This window comes from Nicotiana tomentosiformis, chromosome 5 (genome assembly GCF_000390325.3).
Source record: "Nicotiana tomentosiformis chromosome 5, ASM39032v3, whole genome shotgun sequence".
NCBI classification, from domain to species: domain Eukaryota; kingdom Viridiplantae; phylum Streptophyta; class Magnoliopsida; order Solanales; family Solanaceae; genus Nicotiana; species Nicotiana tomentosiformis.
Genome location: NC_090816.1, coordinates 134,325,918 through 134,352,093, shown reverse-complemented (window position 1 = coordinate 134,352,093; position 26,176 = coordinate 134,325,918). Strand labels below are relative to the sequence as shown.

Genomic DNA, 26,176 nt, shown 5'->3' with positions numbered 1-26,176 from the left:
TGTTCTTAATCTGAGAAGCAGTAGGGCCTAGTGTTGTTCTTCAACAAATTTATAGTCCAAGTTCTTTGACAATAACAGAGTAGGCAAAACCATGTGAAACTTCATGTGCTGTTGTCTATCACCAGCCGGTTATGAGACTTGTCATTAACTTATATATACTCAAACAACAAAGGATTTGAGCAAAACACAAGTATCCAGATTCACAAAAACTTCCATTTTCTGTGCAATTCTGAAATTCCTGTTCTTTCTGTTCCTTCACCATTTAGAGTTACCAAATACTCCTTGAGACAATGGGTATCAAAGTGATTCCGTTTATTCAGGCTAATCGATTCTTAAGAAGGACTTCAACGTCTGAAGGTGTTCCAAAAGGACATTGTGCAGTATATGTAGGAGAGAGACAGAAGAAACGATTCGTCGTGCCAATATCATACCTGAGCCAGCCTTTATTCCAAGACTTGTTAGCTCAAGCTGAAGAAGAGTTTGGATTTGATCATCCAATGGGCGGTCTCACAATACCTATCAAAGAGGATGTGTTCATTGATCTCACTTCCCGCTTGAGGAGATCATGAGTAGGACCGTGGTGCAAATTCTTTTGCCTATAAAATTTTGTAAAGTAGAACTAGAGATGAGAAAGAGGAGATTGTAGAGTTCATTGTATAGTTCAGAACCACAAGAACCTTTGGAGGGAACATTTTCCATGTAAAGTTTATGACTAGCAGAAGTTCTAGTTCTTATTTATCACTTTAGTCACATTTGCCTAGACAACTCTTATTCTTTCAGTCTCAGTTTTTCAGTTTTTAGATATTTACTCTGCTTTATAGCCTGCTGTTTTTCATTCTTATGTCTTTCTATCAAACAAGTAAATGGACTTTAGGTGCAGAAAGAAATGCGTAAACAAGCAGGGGACGCGCAGGATATATGAATCATCATTGATTATTGAGTTTGTCCTTGAAAGAATCGAGTAAAACGTGTAACAACAGAAAAGAACACAGAAAAACTGCACAAGTATATGACTAACTATATGATGATTATCTTGTTACGACTATACAAATCTTGTCCTAGGTGAATTGCCACTCTCTGCCCCTAAGTATATCATGTCCATGCCAAATTCAGAATCACAAGGCACTAATGATGCCGCATAATGACCAAACTCAAAGCTGTTCTGTGCTCTTGGTGGTGCAAGTGAAGTGCAACAAGCCTCACACACAAACAACGGTGGCACAACCTCAGAATCCTCGATCCCACAGCAGCGAGTGTGCTGCCATATCTCACATATATCACATGAAACCATCCTTTCACCATCATCGTCCCGAGCCCCACACCTACAGTTCACTGTCCAATTATCAGCCCCTCCTTCATTTTTCAACTCACTTTCCAAATCCAATCCAAAACCCCTAACCCAAAGTTCTGAGCCAGACTCGACAATGCCAAAGAGCACTTCACAATCTCCCATTCTTTCCATCCCTACAATATCCGTTACCATAAAATTGTCCATAATGCAATAAGTGTCCCTCATTGCAGACTCAATAGCTATTTTCAGATCACCAATTGTTGAATGTAGCGGAACATCAACCAGTTCTCCGGGGGGATATCCCTTTCTAAGTACAGCTTCCAAACCACTAGAACTCGGCAAAATGCAACAAATGAACCTCAACAATATGTCATCTGGATCATCCCTAAATGGCCATTCCTTCACAAAATGCTTACTATCCAAAACTGTCCTAACAGCTAGCTTTAGCACATCAGATTCTGCAAAGCTCAATAACAGATTATTATACAAGCATAAAACATCACTGTAAACATCAGTTCCAGGATTAACAGCATAGTTCTGAACTGGCTCCGGGAGCTTTTCTTGTTCAGATTGATCACAATTCCGAAGCTCCTGAATCGTGTACTCCAACACCCTTGTAGCTCGATTCACTGCCCGACGAACTACATAGCCTCCAACAATCACATTATTCATCGATTTCAGAACATAATCAATCAACCCCGTATCGCCAATGTGGAGACGAGCAGCATCACGTGCCTCCTGCCTACTCATCCCAAAACTCCCAAATCTGTTTGTTGCCTTCTTTTCTTTCAATGCATCAACAATCACATCTGCAGTGAACTCAAGTCTTCTCACTGGCCATCTACTGTCAAGAGATGCTGCTATATTCGAAAACTTTCTATACCTCACTGATTTTTCCTTCCCCTCAGACTTGTTTGGTGCAGCATTTCTTATCAAATATCTCGACGAAGAACATGCTCTTACAACAGGAGCAACATTTGGCTTCTCCTTAATTGAATTGCACTTCACAGCAAGAATGAATCTGAAGAGGTCACGGATCGTAGTTAAAGGAGTGTCACTCAAACCTCTATAGCAAACAACCATCTGTTTCATTACATTGGATCTGCTGCTGTATCTGAAACCATCAATCACCTGATCAACTTCAATTGAGCCGAGCATTTCAATAGCTCTTTCATAATTGTGCTCCATTATCCCAAAACTTCCATGGCTAAATTTGTAATCCCATTGCCCAAACCACGTATGCCCATAGGCAACCCCATACAACAAACGTAAATCCATCGAATGCTTCTTCGATACATCTTCAACAGTGATTTTCCTTTCAAAAACAGATGAAAATATTTCAAGAACTCAACTAATACATTCAAAACCAGAATCTAATACATCAAATACTTTAGAGAAATGTTTATTACCGAGCTCTAAGATTAGTGCAAATACGATCCCAAAGGTCCATAACTTCGCGGCCACAGAGAAATTTGGATCCACCTTCATTTCCATTAATGCAAATCAAATGCCCAAATCCATTACAATGAATCAAACCATGCAAAATGTGAGTTTGATCATCAAAAACACCATCATTAAGATGCTGGTTCCATTCACAATCAGCTGGTATAATCAAATGGTACTTCCTCTTTGAAACAAAATGATGACTCCAACCTGAAAAATCACAAAATACTCAAAAATCCTTAAATCCCAAAAATAAAATAAAAAAACCAAAGTAAAAAACAGGAAATTTCCATAATGCAATTCACAAATAAATAGAACGACCAAAAGGGTGTTCAAATTGAAACTGAACGTACCAAAATTCAAACCTCAAAAACACAAAGGATAATCCAAAAAATAATTATAAAAAAAAAAAAAAAATCACAAAACAAAAAAAGACCAAAATTCAAATTTAAAATATCAAAATAATTCCCGAAAACTTAAATTCAAAAATCAATAAAATAACCAAAAGGGTGTCCAAATTCAAGACTTACCAGCACATATAAAGTGATTAAAATCCTTAAACCCATAAACCCCAAAATTCAAAACCTCCCGAAAAAAATGAAGAAATCCTTGAACAAATCAAAAAATTCCCCAAACCCAACTTTCAAAAATCAATAAAAAACAAAAGAGTGTTCAAAAATTTCAAAACTTACCAGCACATAAATAACTAATCTCTCTCTCTCCCCCCCCCCCCCCCCCCCCCAAAAAAAAATGAAGAAAATCAATAAATAAAAGAAAATAGTATTAAAATTTTCAAGACTTACCAGCACATCTACAGTGATCACAAAAACTTCTATTGTCATTATTCTTCACGTTTTCTTCAATGGTATAAAGAGGAATCACAACGCCTCTGTTTTTATGCACTAAAAATGTACTCCAAATTTGCATTCCTTCTACTGTATACTCCTCAAGCTCAGCACATTGCTGAAGAAACAACCGAACATTATCTCGAAATGGTCCCGTTGATTTAATTGGACAACCCGGATCAAGGAAACTGTGAAAGCCATAGAAATTTGGTGTTCTTTTACTCTTCTTGTAAGCTTCAAAAATCTTCGTAGACATTTTTTAGAACTGAATTTTTTTTCTCAGTTTTGAGTTTTTTTCTCTGTTTTGAATTTTGCGGGGTGGGGTTTGGGGGGGGGGGGGGGGTTAAGTAACAGTTTGGAAGTTGAAGTTTGTTGAAGAAAGAAGACTGTTATAGCTCTGTGTGTTGTTTCAAACGGTTGAGTATTTTTTCAGGTGCGCGCGTTAGAGGTTGTGTGAAATGATGGGAATAACCTTTGGGTTTAGCAATTTAAAATTTGAAAATAAAATGGACGGTGATGATAAGGAATTAAAAGGCATTTGTAACCGTTGATTTAAGATTTCGTTTGACTGAGAAGTGATGACTCGAAACAGATTACTGTCTTTTGCTTACGTGGCATAAAGGGAAATGAGAATTTATTTTGTTTTCTTTTCTCTGTCTTTTCTAAATTCTCTCTCAAGTTTTTTATATTATTTTCTGATTGTTTGTTATTAGCATAAGTAGAGGGAGTAAAGAAAAATCTAAAACTAAACGAAAATAATTGCATTTTTTTTAGGTATATACATGTCTTTTCAAATTTAGCTTTAATAATTAATATTATTCTCTTCTTTTGTTATCAATATTATAAGTTGGACATTTAGCACATGTAAACATTTATCGCACATTTCAAAGTAATGAATTCAACATATTTATCACTTAACTATATGCATGTTTACCTCAATTTTTAACAGCTAAAATTAAATTATTTTGTTTGATGCAAATAACGCATGCGAGCAAGTGAGTATGGCAAAATTTGGACTATTCTTCTCTTAATTTCTTGCTGAATTGAATTTCACATTGTTATTTGAGTATATATTTTGACTTTTTCTATATTACTAACCATGCAGTTTTATTAGCTCAAATCCGAGTTGCCTCAGTTGTTAGTTAGCTGTTGTTGCAGAAATATGTTTGGAGCAGTGGCGGATCCAGAATTTTAAAGTCATGGATGTTCGACGATAAAAATTTCAAAAAAAAAAGAAAGAAATTTAATCGTAGATGCTCAATCAATAATTATCTAAATACTTTTAGAATTGCCTATATAAATTTACTAAATCTGGTAAAAAATAATGGGTGTTTGAGCACCCACAAGAGACCATATAGATCCGCCACTGGTTTGGAGTTGAACTTATGATTCAAAAAGAAAAAAGAAATTCGGTTTTGAAAATTGGGGGTGAGTTTTACATTCATGTGATAGACACGTGTTTTTCCATTTAAATTAGGGATATATTTGTGCAAATGTGTAGCTGTGAAATCTAATTCGACGAATATTCAAAACCTTATCATTAAATAAAATGCGCTTTAGAAGAGTATTTTAAAACTATTTTATAGCACATAAATATATTTAGCCATTTTTCGTACATATAACATTAGAAGCATGGGAATGAAGCAATAAATCAAAGGCATTCATTGCGAAACAAATACGTACAATTCGTTTTCCTCATCCCTTTTGTAAATTTCAAGTTTTAAAATTTCTGGAAATGCCATTAATTTTGAGCTGCGACTTTCTTTAGTTTGTTCATATTATAATTTCTAACATTAAACAATTTCTGGTTAATTGTCTTTATGATTTAGTGGATGGAAAGCGATAGCATAAACAATTAGATAAGATAACTCCATTTACTCTATTAGACTATTACCTTATTAATCCCTCTTCAATTTGCATCACCATAGAGTTCACTCAATTAAGGAGCTGATGAGGCAAGAAATTTTATTAATTTTTATATATGCTGAGAGGTGAAGTCAGGACTTCAACTTAATTTATGAGTTTTGAACTTTAGAAAGACAACTTCAAATTCTAATAATTGAGTTCTAAAATTAATATTTGTACATATTTATTTAATTAATTTTTAACACAAATATATCGTTGAGCAAAAGCTATTGATTCGGCTAAACGCGTAGTCGAATTTCTAGCTCCTCCCTCGGTACATGAATTTTTATATCATCGGGTTTAGTTGACTTATAATAATATTTAATATTTTAATAAGTTTGATGTGGTAATCAGGTTAATAAAATGACAACTTGCTATGTTTGATTAAATTTCACTGATATAGTAATATAATTATATACATTGTCAATGTAATCTTCTATTTACCAGTATAATCTTCAAATAAAAATTTATTTCGAAATAAATGATTTATTAAACTCACTAATTTACTTTTATGTGTTTGTCCAATTTTTTTTTTTTGGTCACCAATATAATTCTTTTAGGTTTTTTTCATTTTCAATGAGCAACCATTCTCAAGACATCTCTATAGTGAATAAATAAATGAAAGGTAATATCATTGGGAGGGTGCCTAAAGAATATTTTAGTTACTCAAGCATAAATTAAATAGTCCAAAACAAGTGTCATTTTACTCATATAAATTTGGTCCAAAATAAGTGTTGAGAAAAAAAAAATGCAATAATTATTTATTTCAAAGCTAACCTTGCTCTAATAAATGTTCTAAAAAGTTAGAAGAGATCAATAAAGAGTAATCTGAGATCTAAAGAGTAACTTAATCAAATAATTTTAACAAACGCCGCTTAGCTTATTTTGAACCGGAAGTAGTAAAAACCTTAACCTACTTAATTTGATGATAGATTCATTAAACTAATGAAAGAAAAGATTTTCTTGAGGGGATCCTACGGTTTAACAAAAAAATGAAGTATCTTCTACATAGATACGGATTTAGGATTTGAAGCTAATTGGTTCCTACTATAACTTAAATTAATATATATATATAATAATAATAACTGGATTTACAATTAGATATTTAATAAATTTCTAATAAAAATATAGGATGCACGCAAAAGTTATTGGGTTTTCGAGAACCCATATACAATACGGAAGATCCGCCTTCTACACCTATTCTCGAATAAGTACCAAATAACTATTTAGCTATTTATAGATTTCGCATCGTAAAAAAATCGAGGAACTAAGGACGTTTTCAATACTGACAGCGAGCTCCCGCTGAAGCAATTGTGTAGCAGCTCTATATTAAGCTCCTCGAAAATGTTGAAGTTGCCTGAAATGTTTCTGAGCTGCTATATTACCAGCAGTTGCTGCATCATTCTCCTTTAATTCCATCTCATCTTTAGGTTTGGAGTTTTCAGTATTACATAGAACATTGAAAAGGGTGTGTAATACATAGCCTAATATTGGGATTACAGAAAAAATAGCTGCACTTTGTTGCAGATTCATTTTTGTAGATAAGAAATGCTTAGATTTTGGTTTTTATTATGGAAAGAAGAAGAGACAAATGCAAGTAATTCTTGAAATATAGAAGGAAGGTATTGAATTTATAGTTGAAAATAGTGGGACCTGTGATCTTGGAATAAAATTATATTTTCTTGGCACCCAAGTCGAATATCTAGTCATCTTGTCATCTTGTCATCTTTTTTTTTTTCTTTTTCTTTTTGGAAGAATATAATATGTAGCGGTCGAGGGCTACTGGCATACTGTTCGTAGCTCATTGGATGATTTGATTCTCTATCCTTTTTACTGAAATGAAATATCAGATTTTTTTATTCAAACCCGTAACATGCGCCTAATTACCTTACACGTGTTACGCTCAGAGAAATATTCTATTGTTACACAACAATAACAACAACAACAACAACCATCCAGTGAGGTCTGAGGATGGTAATGTATATACAAATTTTAACCCTATCCTGAAAGACAGAAAGGTTTTACGAAAGACACTCGCTCAAGAGGATAGATTATTACACAAAAGGAACAATAATGATAATTAATGATCCAATGAAATATTTCATGGGTGAGATTTAAACACGAATGAGTAAATGGTAAAATAAGTAAGATTAGAGGGGAAAGTAGGGATGTTCAAAACCGAACTAAAACCGAAAATCGAAGGTTAATGGCTTATTAGTATCGGGTTAACGGTTTAACGGATGGGGAACGGATTAAAATTTTTTTATTAATGGCTTATCGGTTTGGGGGCTGATTATTCAATTTTCTTAACGGATAATCCGTTAACCCGTTAAGAATATATATATATATATATATATATATATATATATATATATATATATATATATATATTTTGTTTCAGAAAGATTACCATATTCCAGAATCATTCATATTTTGTTACAAAACTTTAACTTTAAACAGTTTACTATATAGCCAAAGCAAAGCCAGGAGGCATTGCAACTTCTAACTAGTTTCATGTCAACTTTTCTTAGCAAAATCCGAAAGAGTAGCAGCAGAAAGAACACAAGCTAGTTACAATAAAATTTACAGAGCAATAATAGCTTCAACCACAACCAGCAGTGACAGCTCCCAGGTTAATACTGCTAATATCAATCATTGCTATAAGCTAAGTATCATAGTTGAAAACACAATTCATCTGTTACAAAAAAGACATTTATAATGTTTGTCATCATTATAAGGCATCGAAGAATGTCATCATTTCAATCAACTGAAACTAAATTGATAACCGCTCGATAATAGCTAAATCGATACCAATCCGCCCGATATCTTATTGGGTGACTAGCGGATTAATACATTTAAAAATCGATAAACGATAAGCCAAATCATTAAAAGTAAATAACCACCCGATCCGCCCGTTAAACAGCCTTAGAGGAAAGTGACATCCAACTAGAAAAGTTTGATACCACTAGTAAGAGGAGATTAAAAGAGAAGAAGATTTAGGACATACGTTTGCTGAAATAATATAAAAGTATGCCCTGTCAAATACACTTTTTATCAAGATAGAATTAGTGGTGAAGGTCACACTCAACAATTTATCTTTAGGTGATTGAAAATATATTTTTCATAGCTGTAAATGAAATATATGGATTTAAGGTTGTGGTCAAGTGATCAAGTGAGGTCTCAAGTTCAAATTTCAACATAAATGAAAATAATAGTATATAATTTCTTCGAATATGATGTTCAAGTCTTAGTGGATAAAGTTAACGGATACTTATACGGATAGAAAATAACAGACCCTATGAAATTAGGTAAAATGCATGACAGCTTGTTGCGAACTACAACAATAACAATAATAATAATTAAAAAATTAATAGTGATTGAGAAAGTACCTTTTTGAAAAAAATGCTCCGCAGACAAGGGTTAATTAGTGCATGTCTTGCGTCAATATATTGACAGATCAATCTTTTTACCGAATTTAATGCAACTAAATTTGTTCTGATTAGATACGCATATTTATTCAATTATTCAGGCTTTTTATGTCTTGGCAGCTTTAGATTATTCTCTTATTAAAAAGATAGGAATCTTTATATCCTGAATTATTTGTTTAAAAAAAAAACAAGAGTTGGAAAGGTTAAAATAATGAAGAGATAACAACAAAGTTGTTTTCATGATTTGACACCATTGCACTTAGATCATTCAAGCAAATGCTTATTGGAAAATAGTAGGAAATATAGAAGACTAATTTATACTTTAATAACAATGAACAAAATAAACTTCAAGACTAGCTAGTATGATTAATCCAACCTAATAGAGCAACAAAACAAACCTTCTCCATTAACCATCAAAACAAACAAAAAATACTAAAATAGTAATGTCTTTTCTAAAAACCTAAAAACTATACTAGAAGCCATATATATGAAAACCCATTAAAATTTCGAACAAATGATAATTCCAACTCATATTTCTAAAAGTACTATAACTTCATAGCTAAAAAACATAAAGATCGAACTCATCAAATGCAAATCATGAATCCATCTATGAAATTATATATTACCTTTCTTGGCACAAAGCTTTTCCAACTCCTTGACAACATCATCAATTTCTTCATCCTCTTTGGAACAAAGCATTTCCTTCGTATCCTTTGCCTTTTGCCTTATAAGTTCATCTCCAACACCACTTGGTTGATTATGGTTGCAATTTCCTCTCTATGAAGTTTCCCATTGTTGTCCCTCACAACTTCAACAGCAATGCCCACCTATTCAACAAGCCTAGAATTAATTGGTTGATCAAATATGCATGGACATGGCGATAATCGGAACGCCATATTCCGTTAGGTGTTTGTCCTGATTTTCTTATCATATTTGGTTTTTCTATCTTTTGAAAGAAAGGGCAACATATTTATCATAATTGGATTTTCCTTCTTTTAGAAGGAAATTATACTCACATATTTGACTAGTTCCTTTGCTTGGAGGAAAAGGTTTGAACTTCTGTAAATTGAGGATCCTTGCTTCTCATTCAGTAGTATCCACAATGTAACCATAAGGGGGTTTGAGAGTCTTGTTTCGGGGGAGAATTTCAGGTAAGTGTTAGTCTAGCACTCGTATTTGCCTCTTCGTGAGTTTGTTCCCTCAATATTTTGTACTCTTTTTTATATAGTGGATTGCTCATCTTCGCTCGCAGACGTAAGTCAATTAGCCGAACCACATTAAATGTTTGTATCTCTTTTGGTATATTTCTCTTTTGTTGTCAAATTTATCGTCATTTAAGGTTTATTTTGCTAACTTCCGTATGACACATGATTATTTCGATTCTAATATTTTCATGCTCTCCATTACAGAACTCCATCCACCAATGACTCACAAAACCGCCAACTCATAGTCACGATAATAAATAGACGACGAGAAAGGAAATTTAATACCTAGATTCTTTAAAACATGTAAGTCATTGTAGAGCTACTGCTAATGAATTCAACAGCTGGGATTTTAAGTTCAGCAGCAGCTTTTGAAGCCTATGGTTAGAGATAATCATAATAAAATCAATAAATCAGGGTTTAGGGTTTTCAAGATTAGGGTAAAATCAGGACTAGCCAAATCAAAAGCTTCTTTAAGAATGTTCATGAAATGGGGTAGGAGACCATTTGTGGTGTGGTGACAAGGAGGAAGAATATTATTAGGTAAAGTTTTGAGATGAAGTTCCAAAAATTGAATTGATTGTGAAAATTCTGGGTTTTTTTCTTAATGGAATTTAGGGTTACTGGTGTAGAACATAAGTAAATAATGAAACATTCGCAACGAGTGTTTACACCAACGGGTAATGGTGCGTGGATCCAAGATAAAAACTTATTCGCATCGATTGTTTACACCAAGCCAATGAATATATAAGACATGCCATACACTTTTCAGCATTTAATTGTCACGGCCTAAAATCCATTAAAGGTCGTGATGGCGCCACCACTGTCAGGCAAGCCAACCATAATTAATTAACTTAATTATTTATTTTAGAAATTTTGAATCAAAATTTCCTTCAATTAAATAGTAAAAGATAGAACTCACAAAGTAAGTGATAAATATTTTCTCAACTAAAATATCAAACAATCCATAACCACTCCCAAAACCCGGTGTCACAAGTGCATCAACATTTACGAGGGAGTAAAATAAAATACAACATCTGTCCAGAATACAAATTGGACAGAAAAAAATATAAATAACTCTGAAGGAGACTCTGCTAGCTCCGAATTATAATATATAATGCAGCTCACCTGTGTCCCCGCATTAATCACACCTCTGTGCCCACAAGGCCGCTAGACATATATGTACCTGCACAAAAATGTGCAGCAAGTGTAGCATGAGTATGTAACAACGTGTACCCGGTAAGTATCAAGCCTAATCTCGAAGAAGTAGTGACAAGAGGTCGACTTAGACACTCACTAAGGGTCAATAATATTAAAATAGAATTATTTAAATCAACATGATATATAGGAATAACAATAATTTTCTTTAACCAACTGAAATAATTAATTCTTTCAATTTCAATAATTCCCAATTTATCAATTAACTTCACAAGTTGCAATAAAATATCAAGGTATCGTATAATAATTATTATTAGGCACGATTTCCGCCGTGGTCATACGGTCCGATCCAGAGTATCGTGTACACTGCCGAGGGACGTGCGGCACGATCCATGGATGCATCTATACTGCCGAGGTGTTCGGCCCGCTCCACAAAAAAAGAGGACATTTTCTTATGAACCTCCGAAATGAGAAGATATTATAATTTTAACACATAAGGGTGTATAATTTCTATTAACAGTCAATAATTTGCTCAAAAATTCAAATATATGAAATTTCGCTCTTTTACTGTTCCTCTAACAATTTATAATAAAATTCCAGCATTTTAAATAAATAAAGGATGCAATTATTACAAGTAATTCATGCTTTGAGTCCTAAACTATCCGGACATAGCATAATTAGTAGCTACGCACGGACTCTCGTCACCTTGTGCGTACGTAGCCCCCACAATTAGCAACGATTAATAATTTAAATCACCTATGGGGTAAATTCCCTCTTACAAGGTTAGACAAGAGACTTACCTTGTCTCAAAGCCCACTTTCCGATCACAACGTCGCGTTAAAGTCTCAATTCATTGCTGAAAATTCCGAAACTATCCAAATGTTATACAAAATAATTAATACATGCTCAATAATTCGAAATTAGGCTATTGATTTAATTACCCAATCCAAAATGGTAAAATTCCTAATATTCACTCCGGGCCCACGTGTCCGGATTCCGAAAATTTTCGGAGAAAAACATTACCCATAACCTCAAGAACTGAAATATACAATTTCCATCCAATTCCATAACTATTTTCGTGGTTAAAATCTCATTTTTATACAAATCTAGGTTTTTTTATCTAAACCCTTGATTTCCAAGATTTACAGGTTATAATCTACCCATAATCTATGTATTTAACTCAAAGTGTGTAGAATTTACTTACCTTCAAGTTGCTAGTTGAAATCTCCTCCCAAAAACTTCCAAAATCGTCCAAAAAGGAGGAAATTTTGACCAAAAGCGACTGAGCCTCGCCCCTTTTAACATTCTGTCCAACAACCTTTTTCGCACCTGCGGAGGTACAACCGCACCTGCGATTCCGCACCTGCGGATAAATTCTCGCATGTGCGCATGTCACGACCCAAAATCTCACCACATGCGTCGTGATGGCACCTAGTCTCTAAGACTAGGTAAGCCAATTTTAATTACCTTTGGAAGCCTTTTTTTTTTTTAAAAAACTAACAGCAGAAATAATTATAATATACAACCTCCCAAGACTGGTAGTAGTGAGTCAAGAACTCTTAACTGAATATATGGAATGATCACGAGGACCGAATATACAATACTGTTTGATTATAAATTAACAATACAATGAAATAAAAAGACTCCAAGGGACTACGACGACCAAACAACTCTACCTTGAATCCTTACGATCCCTCTTTAACTCTGCTCAAGTCCGATATCTCCAATACCTGGCTCTGCACAAAAATGTGCAGAAGTGTAGTATGAATACACCACTGCTGGTACCTAGTAAGTATCAAGACTAACCTCAATGGAGTAGAGACGAGGTACAGTCAAGACACTCACTAGTCTAATAACCTGTGCAATATAATATACAAAATACTAGGAAACAGATAGCAATAAGGGAAGGATAAAACAACCAGTGGTATACGCAACAAGACAACAAGAATACCATAAATATCACTCAACAATTAATAAATACAAGTACGCCCAATTTATTCAAATAAGTATCCTTCACATATAATTCTTCCAAATAACTCTCTTTCAAATGTAGTTTCAAATAATTATTTTTCAAATATAATTCTTTCATAATAAAAATCCTTCCAAATAAATATTTTGAATATAATTCTTCAATTAAAAAGTCACCATGTGACACCTCATTTTATAATCATAAAAATAAGGGTCTCGACCCATTTTCATATTTTTCATAAACACGGATCTCAGCCATTTTTCATATCTCCACGGCACTTCGTGCCCATAATTAAATTATCATATTTTCCCGGCACATCGTGTCCTTATTTCATATCTCAACTGCACGGACAACTCACGTGCCAAATATCATTATCATTTAATCACAGCACCTCGTGCCCACATTTCATATCACAACCGCACGGACAATTCACATGCCAATATCCTCAATGTATATAAGATCCACATGATCAATTTATTTCCACTAAAGTGAATTTAAAATTTTTAAATCAAGTAAGAAATCAACAAAGAATTGATTTTTTTTGAAATCATTTGGGTGAAGAAAATAACATTGCACTTAAATTAAAGCATCAGATAAACCACTGGTTTGGTTGTAAAACTATTTATTTTAAAACATAATAATAATTTATTTTATTTAAATCAACTCAATCATCAAAAATCAGTAAGAAAAACCAAAAATATACTTCTTCAGAGCCTCGTGCTAAAAAGTCAAAGCCAACACAATACAACTAGGAGCAAAAAACACATAATAATAAAGTTAACTAGTACATCACAAAAGAAGACAAGAATTTACATATTAAATGAAACAAAATCACCCAAGACAAGAATATAAATAAAGAAATATCAACAGGGCATTCCCGAGGTACCGCCTCGTAGTCCCAAATCATAAATAAATTCACAATATCTCATTTTCTTATATCACTGCGGGAGCCTTCACATTTTTTTCGAAATAGCATCCCGCGTTTTAGTCATCCTTATCACATCGTATGACTTCTAGTAGTTCTCCTACTAGCCACGCGTTTCAAGCCACCATTATCTCACCGCATGCGTTTCAACACCCTGGCCTTATATCACCGCATGACTTCTAGTAGTTCCCCTACTAGCAACGCGTTTCAAACCACCCTTATCTCACCACATGCGTATCAATATCACAATATTTCACAAATCGCACCTCAAGTGCCCAAATATCACAGCATAATACAACTTGCACCTCAAGTGTCCCAATATTACAACATATCACAAATTGCACATCAAGTGCCCAAATATTACAACTTGCCACAGAAATCAACAATACATTATTTTCCACAATAAGGAGCCCATGGCTCGACCATAATATGCACAAAATCTTAACAAAAATATCCGGGAGTGAACAACTCAACAAAATAATATTTCACATAAAATCAAGGTGGCAATCACACCAAATCATCATATAAAATAATTTCAACAAACAATGATCTAGGCATGACAAATAGAGGATTTAATAAGTGTCAATAATTTCCAATTTAATACCAAAGGGCGTCTAAGGATTTTAATCAACAAAATTTGCATATATAAACCAAGTACGTACGCGTCACCTCGCGTACATGATTTTCAATTACACAGTTTGCACATAATACTCAATGCCTATGTGGTATTTCCCCCACTCGAGGTTAAGCAAGACACTTACATTTTAGAAGTTATGCCGATGTTTCAAAATCGCCTTCTTGCTTGAATTGGCTTCCGGACCGCTCAAATCTATTCAAATCAGTTGAATAACTTCATTAAAATTCATCGGAAACAATTCCGGATTATAAAACGTCGACTTAAAAATTTATTCCAAAAAGTCAACATGGGGCCCGCCCCTCGGAACCCGACAAAATTTTCATGAAATTCGAACACCCATTCCGATACGACTTCAACCATACCAATTTCATCGAATTCCAATAACAACTCGATCTCCAAATCTTAAATTTGTGGTTTATGAAGTTTCTACAATTTTTCCCAAATTTCCATCTCAAAGTACTAATTATAAATCAGTAATATATTCATGTATATTAACCAAATCCGAGTTAGAATCACTTACCCTGATGAATTTCTTGAAAAAACCTCGAAACATCACCACAAATCGAGCTCCCTAAGTCCAAAATGTGAAATAATGCCCTAAACCCCGTTTATATAGTGCACCCTCTGAACTCCCCTACGCGGTCCGTGAAATTCCAAATGCGGCCACGCCCCAGGTCCCGCGGTAGCGAAAAAATGAAGCGGCCGCAAAATTCTTGGGGCAGCACTGCCAGGCTTTAGTATGTTGGCCATAACTTTCTCTACATATGTCCAAATGATGACTTCTTTACCTTTCTAAAAACTAGACACGAAGGGATACAACTTTCATTTTTGAATCATCTCAAAATTTCTTGTAGATCAAAAGATATAGGTTTTCGAAGCCGAAATCTTGAGCGCGGGCGCGAAATTCTACTGTTGTCCGCGCTCTTATGTGCGGTCCGCGTCCCTCCTTTGCCTCAGCACCCAAAAATGCGCGGTCCGCGCCCCCAAAAGTGCCAGAACAATATCAGAGTGTCGAAATGCCCCGATTCGCTCAAAACTCACCCCGAAACTCATCCGGAACCTCCCGGACACAAATCATATATGAATTTCAATCATAAAACACGCTACGAACCTTATCGCGCACTCAAAATACTAAAAAGAGGTCGTATTGATCTGATATTGACCATGATCAAACTCCCAAATTTCTTAACTTTACTAATCCCTCAACCAATAATCCAAAAATACACCCAAGCCCCTCGGGACCTCAACCAAATATACCAACACGTCCCAAAATATAATACGAACTTAGTGGAGGCTTCAAATCTCATCAAACAATGTCAAAATTATGAATCGCGCCTTGAATCGAATTATGAGTTTTCGAATCTCCCAACTTCTATGTTTTGCGCCGAAACATATCAAATCAATCCGAAATGACTTCAAATTTTGCACACAAGTCATAAATGACATAATGTAGGTATTCAAATTTTCAGAATTGGATTTCGGCCCCAATATCAAAAAGTTAACTCCCCGGTCAACTTTTTTCTTTTAAGCTTCTTAAATAAGAATTGTTCTTTTAATTAAATTCTGAATCCTTCGAAAATCAAACTCGACCACACCTGCGGGTCATAACACTTATTACGTAGTTTCTCAAGACCTTAAGTCATTGAACGGGGCGTTAATTCTTAAAACGCCAAGTTGGGTCGTTACAACGCATTTCTCCATCTGGCCTGTCTCCACACCTGTAGTTAAGGGGGTCGCTTCTGCGCATCCGCAAGTCAATAAATTTTATTGGAATTAATTCCATAAGAAATTACTAATTTTCCAATAAAATTCGAAATTTAGCTCAAAAATCGCCCGTGGGGCTCACGTCTCGGAACCCGACAAAAGTTACAAAACCCGAAAGCCCATCCACTCACGAGTATAACCTCAAATCTGATAACAAAATCCCGTTCAAAACCTCAAAATTCTAGTCCAAGAACTCTTTCTCATTTCCCCCAAATCTCCATCTCAAAACACTAATTAAATGATGAAAACAATGATATATTTGTGTATATTGACCAAATTCGAGTTAAAATCACTTACCCCGATATTTTTCGTTGAGAATCTCTCAAACTTCGCCTCTCCCAAAGCTCCAATTTGTCAAAAATGAAAAAATTGGGACGAAACCCCCGTTTTGTAACTTAAAGTTTCTTCCAAGGCCTCACCTCGATTTTCATGATCTCGATTTCCTAGCCTCGATTTTCATGACCTTGATTTTCATGACCTCGATTTTTCATGACCTCGATTTCTTGGCCTCGGTTTTCATGACCTTGATTTTTCATTACCTCGATTTCCTAGCCTAGGTTTTAATGACCTTGATTTTCATGACCTCGATTTTTCATGACCTCGATTTTTACGGCATTTGATTTTTCATGACCTCGATTGTTTCATGACCTCGATTTTTCCAGCAGCAGAAATTTTCAGCAGCTGTTTAAGTTCAAATTTTGATCCGCTAACCAACTGAAAGTCACCCGAAACCTCCCGCACACAAACCATATATGAATTTCAATCATAAAACACGCTACGGACCTGCTAGCGCACTCAAAACACTGAAAATAGGCCGTCTTGACCCAATATTAACCATGGTCAAACTCCCAAATTTCTTAACTTTACTAGTCTCTCAACCAATGATCCAAAAGGAAAATACACCCAAGCCCCTCAGGACCCGTCAAATCATACTAACAAGTCCTAAAACATCATACGAACTTAGTCGAGACTTCAAATTATGCCAAGCAATGCTAGAACCATGAATCATACATCAATTCAAGCCTAATGAACTTTGAAATTTTACGTTTCCACAAACGATGTCGGAACCTATCAAATCAAGTCCGATTGACCTCAAATTTTACACACAAGTCATAAATGACATAATGGACTTATTAAAATTTTCAGAATCGGATTTCGACCCGATATCAAAAATTCAACCCTTCGATCAAACTTTCCAAAATTTCGACTTTCGCCATTTCAAGCCTAATTCCACTACGGACCTCCTAATAATTTTCCGAACACGCTCCTAATTCCAAAATTACCATCCTGAGCTATTAAAATTATCAAAATTTAAATCTGAGGCCGTTTACACGTAAGTCAATATCCAGTCAACTTTTCCAACTTAAGTTTTTAATTATGAGACTAAGTGTCTCATTTCACTCCGAAATCTTTACATACCCGAACTAACTAACACGGTAAGTCATAAAACAACTGTAAAGCATAACTTGAGAAGTAAATGGAGAAATGGGGTTATAATATTCAAAACGACCAGTCGGGTCGTTACAGTAATATTCTTTGTTTTCATGATTTTATAGAAATGGAATCTTCAAGTAGTATATTGAAGGTACGTATTCCTGAAATATTCAAGTTTTTATCTTAAAATTATATGAAATGTTTCTTATATGTGTTGTATTTTAATTTTAGGAGGGAGATAGATTTTATGACTTTAAGGAGTGGTTTCCTGGTGATTGTTATTGGAAAGACGATCGAAATTTTAAGGAAATTATTTCATCCTTTTTGTCCGGAACTCAAATGGATGTGTTGAAGAACAATGTATTTGGGAAGTTTTTAGAGTTGAATGAAGTGAGTCACTCTGGGAAGTTGACTCATTGTATGTTGCTATCTCAACGTTTCTACAAGGATAAAAGCAAAATGGTTTTTAATGTTTTTGGGCATGATGTAGCATTTACAGAAGATGATTTCTACACTATTACCTGACTTAAGATTGAGGCATCCGATTATAGTTTCGTTGTTGCTAGAGTGAACCGTTTGAAGGAACGGTATTTCTCTGAAGTGAAAAAGTGTTTGAAGGTAGAGATTTTGTATAAATTTATGCAAAAGCGGTCTCTATTGCGTGATGGTACAACAAATGATGTATGTGTTGATGTCGAGGTCTGCGATGAAGATGCAGTAAAGCTTGCACAAATTTACCTATTTGAAGCCGTTCTATTGGGTAAATTTGAAGGTCGAAATATAAGTGATCGTTCTATGAAAATCATAAACGACGAAGAGCTTTGTTTTCTTTTCCATGGGGCAGTTTCTGTTTTGATGAGTTTATTGATAATTTGTCTCATCTTCTAAAAACTGAGTGAGTGAAAAAGAAATCAATTGGTAAGATCCCATCTTATACGGTGCTTGGATTCCCATTTTTGTTCAATGTATAGATAATGGAAGTGTTTAATAATTTTTGTCAAATTTCAAAATATGAGGATCGGGGGCCAATTAGGATGTTGTCTTACTCAAGCATTGGATGTCCAAAATATGACACACTTTATAATGATTTCTTTACAAATGCAAATGTAAGTTAATAGTATTTGACTTTTTATCATATTTCTTTGCTCATATGTTTTGTTTTAATCTAATTGTTTATTTTTTTGTTTATTTAATAGAAGTTTAAGGTTTTCAAGGTGAATCCACCATATCTTCTCCAACATTCATCAAAAGTTAATGTTAGCGATATTGTGAATGTAAGTTGTTGTTTCTCTGATTTTAATTAGTCTTGCTTTTAATTAATTTCTACTATCGTATACTAGATTTTGGTTCTGATAACTTGCATTTCAAATTTTGGTTGCTGTATATTATTCCGGGAGTCTGTTCTTAGAAGCATTATTTTCCAGTTTTTTCTACTGGAAAGTGAAATATACTAGATCAATATAATTTACTAGATCATTATTATACTCTATGAGAGATATACTGTATGAGTATAATATACTAGATTAGTATAGTATACTGGATGAGCATAATATACTCAATTAGTATGGTATGTATACTGCATAAGTATAATATACTAGATGAGTATAATATACTCGATCAGTGTAAGTATAAAATACTCGATCAGTATATTATAATGGTTGAGTTTAATATGCTTTTTAGTATATATTATACTAGATTAATATACGGGATGATTATAATACTCAATCATTTTAATATATTTTATGAGTTTAATATATTTATACAGTATACCTCATCAGTATATTATACTGGATGAGTATCAGTATAACATAGTCAATCAGTATAATATACTAGATTAGTATAATATACTCTATCAGTATATGATACTGGATAACTTACAATACAAAGTTATATGCTAGCCTTCTTGAATTGTTTTTACACTCGATAAGAATTTTCCTGTGTTATCATAACGGCTCGGCCGGTCGTTTTGAGAATTTAAGTCTCGTTCGGCGGCATAAGGCCCTGAGCAGCTTCATATTATGTTTATTGACTTGCGTGCGTGGTTGAATTCGGTTACCGGTTGTTTCAGAGTGATTTAGGACACTTAGTCCCTAAAACGGAAGCTTAAGTCTTAGGATTTTGACCGTAGTCGGAACTATGTAAAGAAGACTCTGGAATAGAGTTCCATAGGTTCCATTAGCTCCGTTGGGTGATTTTGGACTTAGGAGCGTGTCCGGACTGTAAATTCGAGATCTGTAGCTGATTTAGACTTGAAATGGTGAAAGTCGATTTTTTGGAGATTTGGACAGGAAGTGGAATTTTTGATATGGGGGTCAGAATGCGATTTCGAGAGTTGGAACAGCTCAGTTATGTTATTTGGGACTTGCCTGCAAAATTTGACGTCATTCCGGGTTGATTTGATAGGTTTCAGCACGATTTTTAGAAGTTGAGAGATTTGAAATTTATAAGTTCGATTCATGGTGCGATGCATAGTTTTATCGTTAGTTGATGTGATTTGAGGACTCGACTAAGTTTGTATGGTGTTTTAGGATTGGTTGGTATGTTTGGTTGAGGTCCCGGGGGCCTCGGGTGAGTTTCGGGAGTTTAACAGATTAAAAGTTGGATTTGTGTTACTGCTAAGTCTTCAGGCTTCTGGTATTTTCGCACCTGCGGTGAAGAGACCGCGGGTGCGAGAGCGCACGTACGGAGAGGCAAGCGCAGAAGCGGAAAAGTGGAGGAGTGCCAGGGGTCGCAGGTGCGAGGAAAAATTCCACATTTGCGATGCCCGCAGATGCGAAGATTAAGGCGCAGGTGCGAGAATAGCTAGACTTGACAGTCTCCGCAGGTGCGGAGAAATTGTGCACATTAGCGGCTGCGCAGAAGTGGATTTTGGCACGCAGAAGCGAGAGGAAGTGCAGGTGCTAATTAGTCGCAAGTGCGGTCACGCCTGGGCAGAAAAGAGAAATCCGAGGGTTTAGTTTCATTCTTCGTTTTTGGACTTGAGAGCTCGAAATTTGGCGATTTTTCGAGGGATTTTCAGAGGAAGCTTTGGGGTAATAATTACTAACTCGTTTTTGGTTGTATTCCATTAATCTATAGTTGTTTTCTCTATTTAGTTTCGGATTTTTGGGGTTGAAATTGGGAAATATTGGAAGCACTTCTTCAATAAAGATTTCGAGTTTTGAAAAGGGATTTGTGGTCGGATTTGAGTTATTTTTATATGGTTGGACTCATGAGTGAATCGGTGTTCATATTTTGTGATTTTTACACGATTTCGAGACGTAGGCCCGGGTAGACTTTTTAAGGCAAATTTCAGAATTTTTGTTAAAATATTGATTTCATTAATTAGATGAGTCTATTATCTTTGTATTCATGATATGCAATTGCGTTTGGTTAGATTTGGACCATTCAGAGTCGGATAATTGAGGAAAGGGCATTCGTACGGACTGTTTGAGCTTGGTTCGAGGTAAGTATCTTGCCTAACCTTGTATGGGGGACTTCCCCTTAGGATTTGAATCTTCTATGTTGATTGTAGCCTGTGTGCACGAGGTGACGAGTGCGTGCACGGACTTAGTTGTGGAAAGTTGGCCTTTTAGGGTTATTAGGTCCTTGTATTCATTGAATATGCAGTTGTTCTTGTTACGATTATATATCTTAATTACTAGATTCACATCTACCTGCTTAATTAGAATACATTTCTTCATGATCCACTATTATTGTTACTTGATTCATATGTGACTTAATTGAAACTGTTATCTCTTTTATAGCCATGCTATCTTTTCATAAATGCTTATCTTTATTTGGAATTTATATTATTTCATCCTATAATTATTCAGTCTTAATTGAGGTTATGATTATTTTTCTGCTGTTATCCTTAATTGAATTATTGAATATCCTTCGTAATTTCCTCAACCTTAAAAGAAGTAGATATCCTATATCTTAATCGACTTATTTTATTTGGCATTATTGGATTCGTGTTAGCTTCCCTGTTGTTGAAGTTTATATTGTGGGATTCTTTGCTACACCTTAGTTTTCCCTTTGTTGAGTTGTTCGCTTTACGCCTAGCATTTCAGACTGTGGTTATTCTTGTGATTTGGTCCCACATTTTTTCTGTGATTCAAAAGTTCTTACGTTGATTTACTTGTTTTAAATCGTATTATTGCCATTGTTGTTGTTGTATTTGTTGTGGTGATGCACGAGGTTTCTGCCGTACTATTGTTACTATTGATATTTGCACATGCGGCGTGACAAGGTGGGATATATATATATATATATATATGTATATATATATATATATATGTATATATATATATATCTATATCTATATATGTGTGTGTGTGTGTGTGTGTGTGGGTTGTGCATGTGGCGAGGCAAGGTAGGAACATTATTATGCACGTGTGGCGAGACAAGGCGGCGGGCATTTATGATACTATTGCACACGTGGCGAGACAAGGTGGGCTGTGTCAGGGATTGACTTGTGATGATTTATGGCCTGGGGGAATTCTTGTTGTTGATATTCTTGTAGTGGTATACGTACCTGTGTGAGCTTTATCTTGTGAAAGCTGTGAGAAAATATTCTATGTGTTGCCCGTTCTTCTTCTTCCTTATGCTTATTTGCTAGTATGGACTATGTTAGGACACTTGCACATGCATACACGTAGTTAAGCACTCTTATTGGATAAGAGGTGTTCTTGAAATTGTTGAGCATAGATGCTCACCCTTGCTTACTTGTCTTCTATGTGAGAATGGCTCTATTGGCACGTGAGTCGTCAGTATGGTTATGAGGTGTTATGAGGGCACATGATGCCAAGTGTTAGGGTTTAGGTATTGAGACCCATGAGTTGTGAATTGTCCAAGGTTCGGTACCTCGTGGAGTTGTTGATTAAAACCTGATGTAAAAGCGGTTGTAATTACTGAGTTATTACTTGTCCTTGTTGTATTCGTGATTCCGGATTTAGATTGTGTTCCATTCACTTTGTCTGCGTCATTTTCATGATATTCTGTTGATACTTGTTGTTTCTTGCTTTAATGCCATTACTGTATTGTGAGCCATATTGCATAGTCTTTATGTAGACATCATACTTCTGTTATTCATGTACGTATATCTGTTCGGTTTATTAGACCAGTGGGTGTCTTGACTGTTCCTCGTCACTACTCCACCGAGGTTAGTCTTGATACTTACTGGGCACCGATGTGGTGTGCTCATGCTACTCTTCTGCACATTTTTGTGCAGTCCCAGGTACTTGTTCATTAGCTAGCTGTGTGGACTGTTGCTGTGGAGACTCAAGGTAAACCTGCTACTGCGTTCGCAGGCTTCAGAGTCACCTTCCAGTTTTCATTTTGCGCTGTTTATTCTTATTTTTGGACAGTTGTATTTAGAGTTTTCTAGCAAACACTTTGTAGAGCTTATGACTTGTACTACCGGTTTTGGGAATTTTAAGAGATTCTATTTAAATAATGTTGTTGTTTTAATTATTGTTAGGCTTACCTAGTCCCTAAGACTAGGTGCCATCACGATACCCAACGGAGAAAAAATTGGGTCATGACAAGTTGGTATCAAAGCTCTAGGTTCATAGGTGCTACAAGTCATAAGTGAGTTTAGTAGAGTCTTGCGGATCGGTACGGAGACATCTGTACTTATTTTCGAGAGGCTACAGAACTATTAGGACAATTTCACTTCTTTCATTACTATCGTGCGAGCTTATTGATCTCGGAGTTTGAACTTTTATCATTCCATTCTCTCACAGATGGTGAGGACACGAGCTGCAGTTATCGACGACGCTACTCCCGGAGCAGGTATCGCTAGAGGCAGAGGCCAACGAGGGGTATGTGCCACAGCCAGAACATCTACCAGGGCAGCAGTTGAGGAGCCTCCATTTGTTCCAATTGGGGAGCAGGTACCGGAGGCGCCTGCTGTTACCCCCGGACTTCATGAGACCTTAGCACAGTTCCTAAGCATGTTTAATACATTGGCTCAGACGGTGTTGATTCCGGTTGCACCAGCTATTTCACAGACCGGGGGAGGAGCCCAGGCTCACGAAGCCCACACCCTAGAGCAGCGAGTTCATGTTGGTCAGGCTCCAGGTGTCATGGCGACATAGCCTGTGGTCCCAGTTTAGCCCGTGGTCAGGGCAACAACATCTGAGGAAGAGCAGCTTAGACTTGCAAGGTTCAAGAAATATGACCCTCCTACATTTAGTGATTTGGCTTCAGAGAGTGCACAGGGATTTCTGGAGGAGTGTCACCGCATTCTCCACACTATGGGTATTGTGGAGACGAGCGGGGTTGCTTTTACTACGTTCCAGCTAAGGGAGCGGCTTATCAGCGGTGGCAGGCATATGAGTTGGGTAGCCCAACCGAGTTAGCTTCACTTACATGGGTTCAGTTTTCAGAGATGTTCCTGAGAGAGTTTGTACCGTAGTCCCTTCGAGATGCATGGCGCACGGAGTTTGAGTAGCTGCGCCAAGGCACTATGTCAGTGTTAGAGTATGCCGTGAGATTCAGTGATTTGGCTAGGCATGCACCTGCTTTGTTCGCCACAGTTAGAGAGCGTGTCTGTAGATTCATTGAGGGACTCAGACATGATATTCGGTTCAGTATGGGTCGTGAGTCAGATGTTTTGTTTCAGCAGGTGGTAGGGATCGCCCGCCGAGTAGAGGGCATGTGGGACAAGGAGAGAGAAGATAGGCGAGGTCACAAGAGAGAGTACATGCGAGATCAAGAGAGAGAACAGGGAAGTGAGGAGGCCTCGTAGACCGTAGAGGTCTACTGGTCCTTATTTTGGAGGCAGGGTACGACATGGTAGAGGTTTTGTGGCTAGTTTAGTTTGCACTTCAAGCTTCGCACAGTGTTTCAGGTGCTCATGGGTCTAAGAGTACCCGTACCGCACAGTTCCCACAACCACGTCAGCAGAGAGGTTGCTTCGAGTATGGAGATACCAGCCACAGGGTGAGAGATTGTCCTAGACTCCGGACAGGCATGTCACAGTGGAGTATTCAGACGAGTAGAGGGCTCCCAAGAGGGGAAGGCCTGTCCCGTTGATGTGTTTTGTATGGTAGGCTTGAGGCCACTGTGCCAGATGATTTCATACATGTATGCTTTTGATTTGTTACAGAGGGGCACCATTTGTATTTTGATTCGGTCCTGTTTATCGGGGTGAGTTCCCCTACTTGTTGTCCTACCTATGGGTGAGTTTATGACTTAGTATTATGTTTAGGTATTTACCCCTGTTGGGAGACTCTATGAGTGGTAGCCCGTGTCTATCGTTTGTTTCTATTCATTATTATGAGACTAGAAGTGAATTTATATTGTCCATAATGGCAGGCTTGATGTGATTCCTGAGTAAATTGGTTATAATTTGTGATTTGATACTCTATCGGGGTGAGATTTTAGCAAGTCTTGAGATTTTATTGGCAGAATTGAGTTAGTGGAAGATTTCCATTGGTATGATGTGTATTCGACTTGTGATTTGACATGTTTGAGCCGAGTTGCGTACCGAAGTGGAGGGTGATACTAGGATGAGATCCTTATGATTTGTTCATGTACTTTGATTTTTCCTTTTGAATTGATTTGTAGTAGGGTATTGTTAGAAAGTTGTGCCTGTCGGGCTTGTTTGATATTTCTCTTATGTGTTTCCCTTTACATATTTAGTCATTGTCGTTATGTGCTTCTTAAGTTTTGGCTTGCGGGTGTGTGCCCGATGGTGTTAGTTGTGATTTGCTGATTCAGGAGTATAGTTATGAGGTCTTTGTGTTTCTTGCATCATTGTTAGCATTATGGGGGTTTGAAACGGGTTGCTAATGGATATGGGTCTAATTGTCGGTGCTGGTTTTGATTTCGGGTAGCTATTTTGTTCAGAAATATTATTATGGGCCTATATGTGTTGTGTCTTGTTGTGTGGTCGTACCTTGTGGGTGTAGGCATGAGTTGTTACTGCTGGTTGAGACTGATATCGGTTATGGATTTAGAATCATATCTTTTGAAGATAAATGGAAGGTGAGAATCTTTGACTCTAAAGCTTATCGGTGTTAGAAGAAAGGATAAATTACAGTTAAGATGGTGTCGTCAGGCTTATGTGGATTGGGGTGATGTGGGGTCACCCACGGGTGTATGTTGAATATGCGCTTTCAGTGATTTCAAGACTTCGAGGTGATACTTAGCACATTCGAGGACGAACGTTTGTTTAAGAGGGGAATG

General features: G+C 36.1%; 2 protein-coding genes across 2 annotated transcripts; one reads left to right on the top strand and one right to left on the bottom strand.

Annotated features, from left to right (window-relative positions):
* The first annotated feature begins 187 nt into the window (after window positions 1-187).
* On the top strand, window positions 188-765 carry LOC104088959 (auxin-responsive protein SAUR21-like). Its single transcript, XM_033654214.2, has one exon. It carries the CDS (start codon window positions 291-293, stop codon window positions 567-569), a length of 279 nt encoding a protein of 92 aa, XP_033510105.1. The 5' UTR covers window positions 188-290; the 3' UTR covers window positions 570-765.
* Window positions 766-915: 150 nt separating this feature from the next.
* On the bottom strand, window positions 916-7,101 carry LOC104088958 (PHD finger protein MALE MEIOCYTE DEATH 1). Its single transcript, XM_009593745.3, has 3 exons — window positions 3,538-7,101; window positions 2,701-2,944; window positions 916-2,606 (listed from the first exon to the last, which is right to left on the bottom strand). The coding sequence occupies exons 1-3, from the start codon at window positions 3,833-3,835 to the stop codon at window positions 1,043-1,045; spliced, it is 2,106 nt and encodes a 701-aa protein (XP_009592040.1). The 5' UTR covers window positions 3,836-7,101; the 3' UTR covers window positions 916-1,042.
* Between the last annotated feature and the right edge of the window lie 19,075 nt (window positions 7,102-26,176).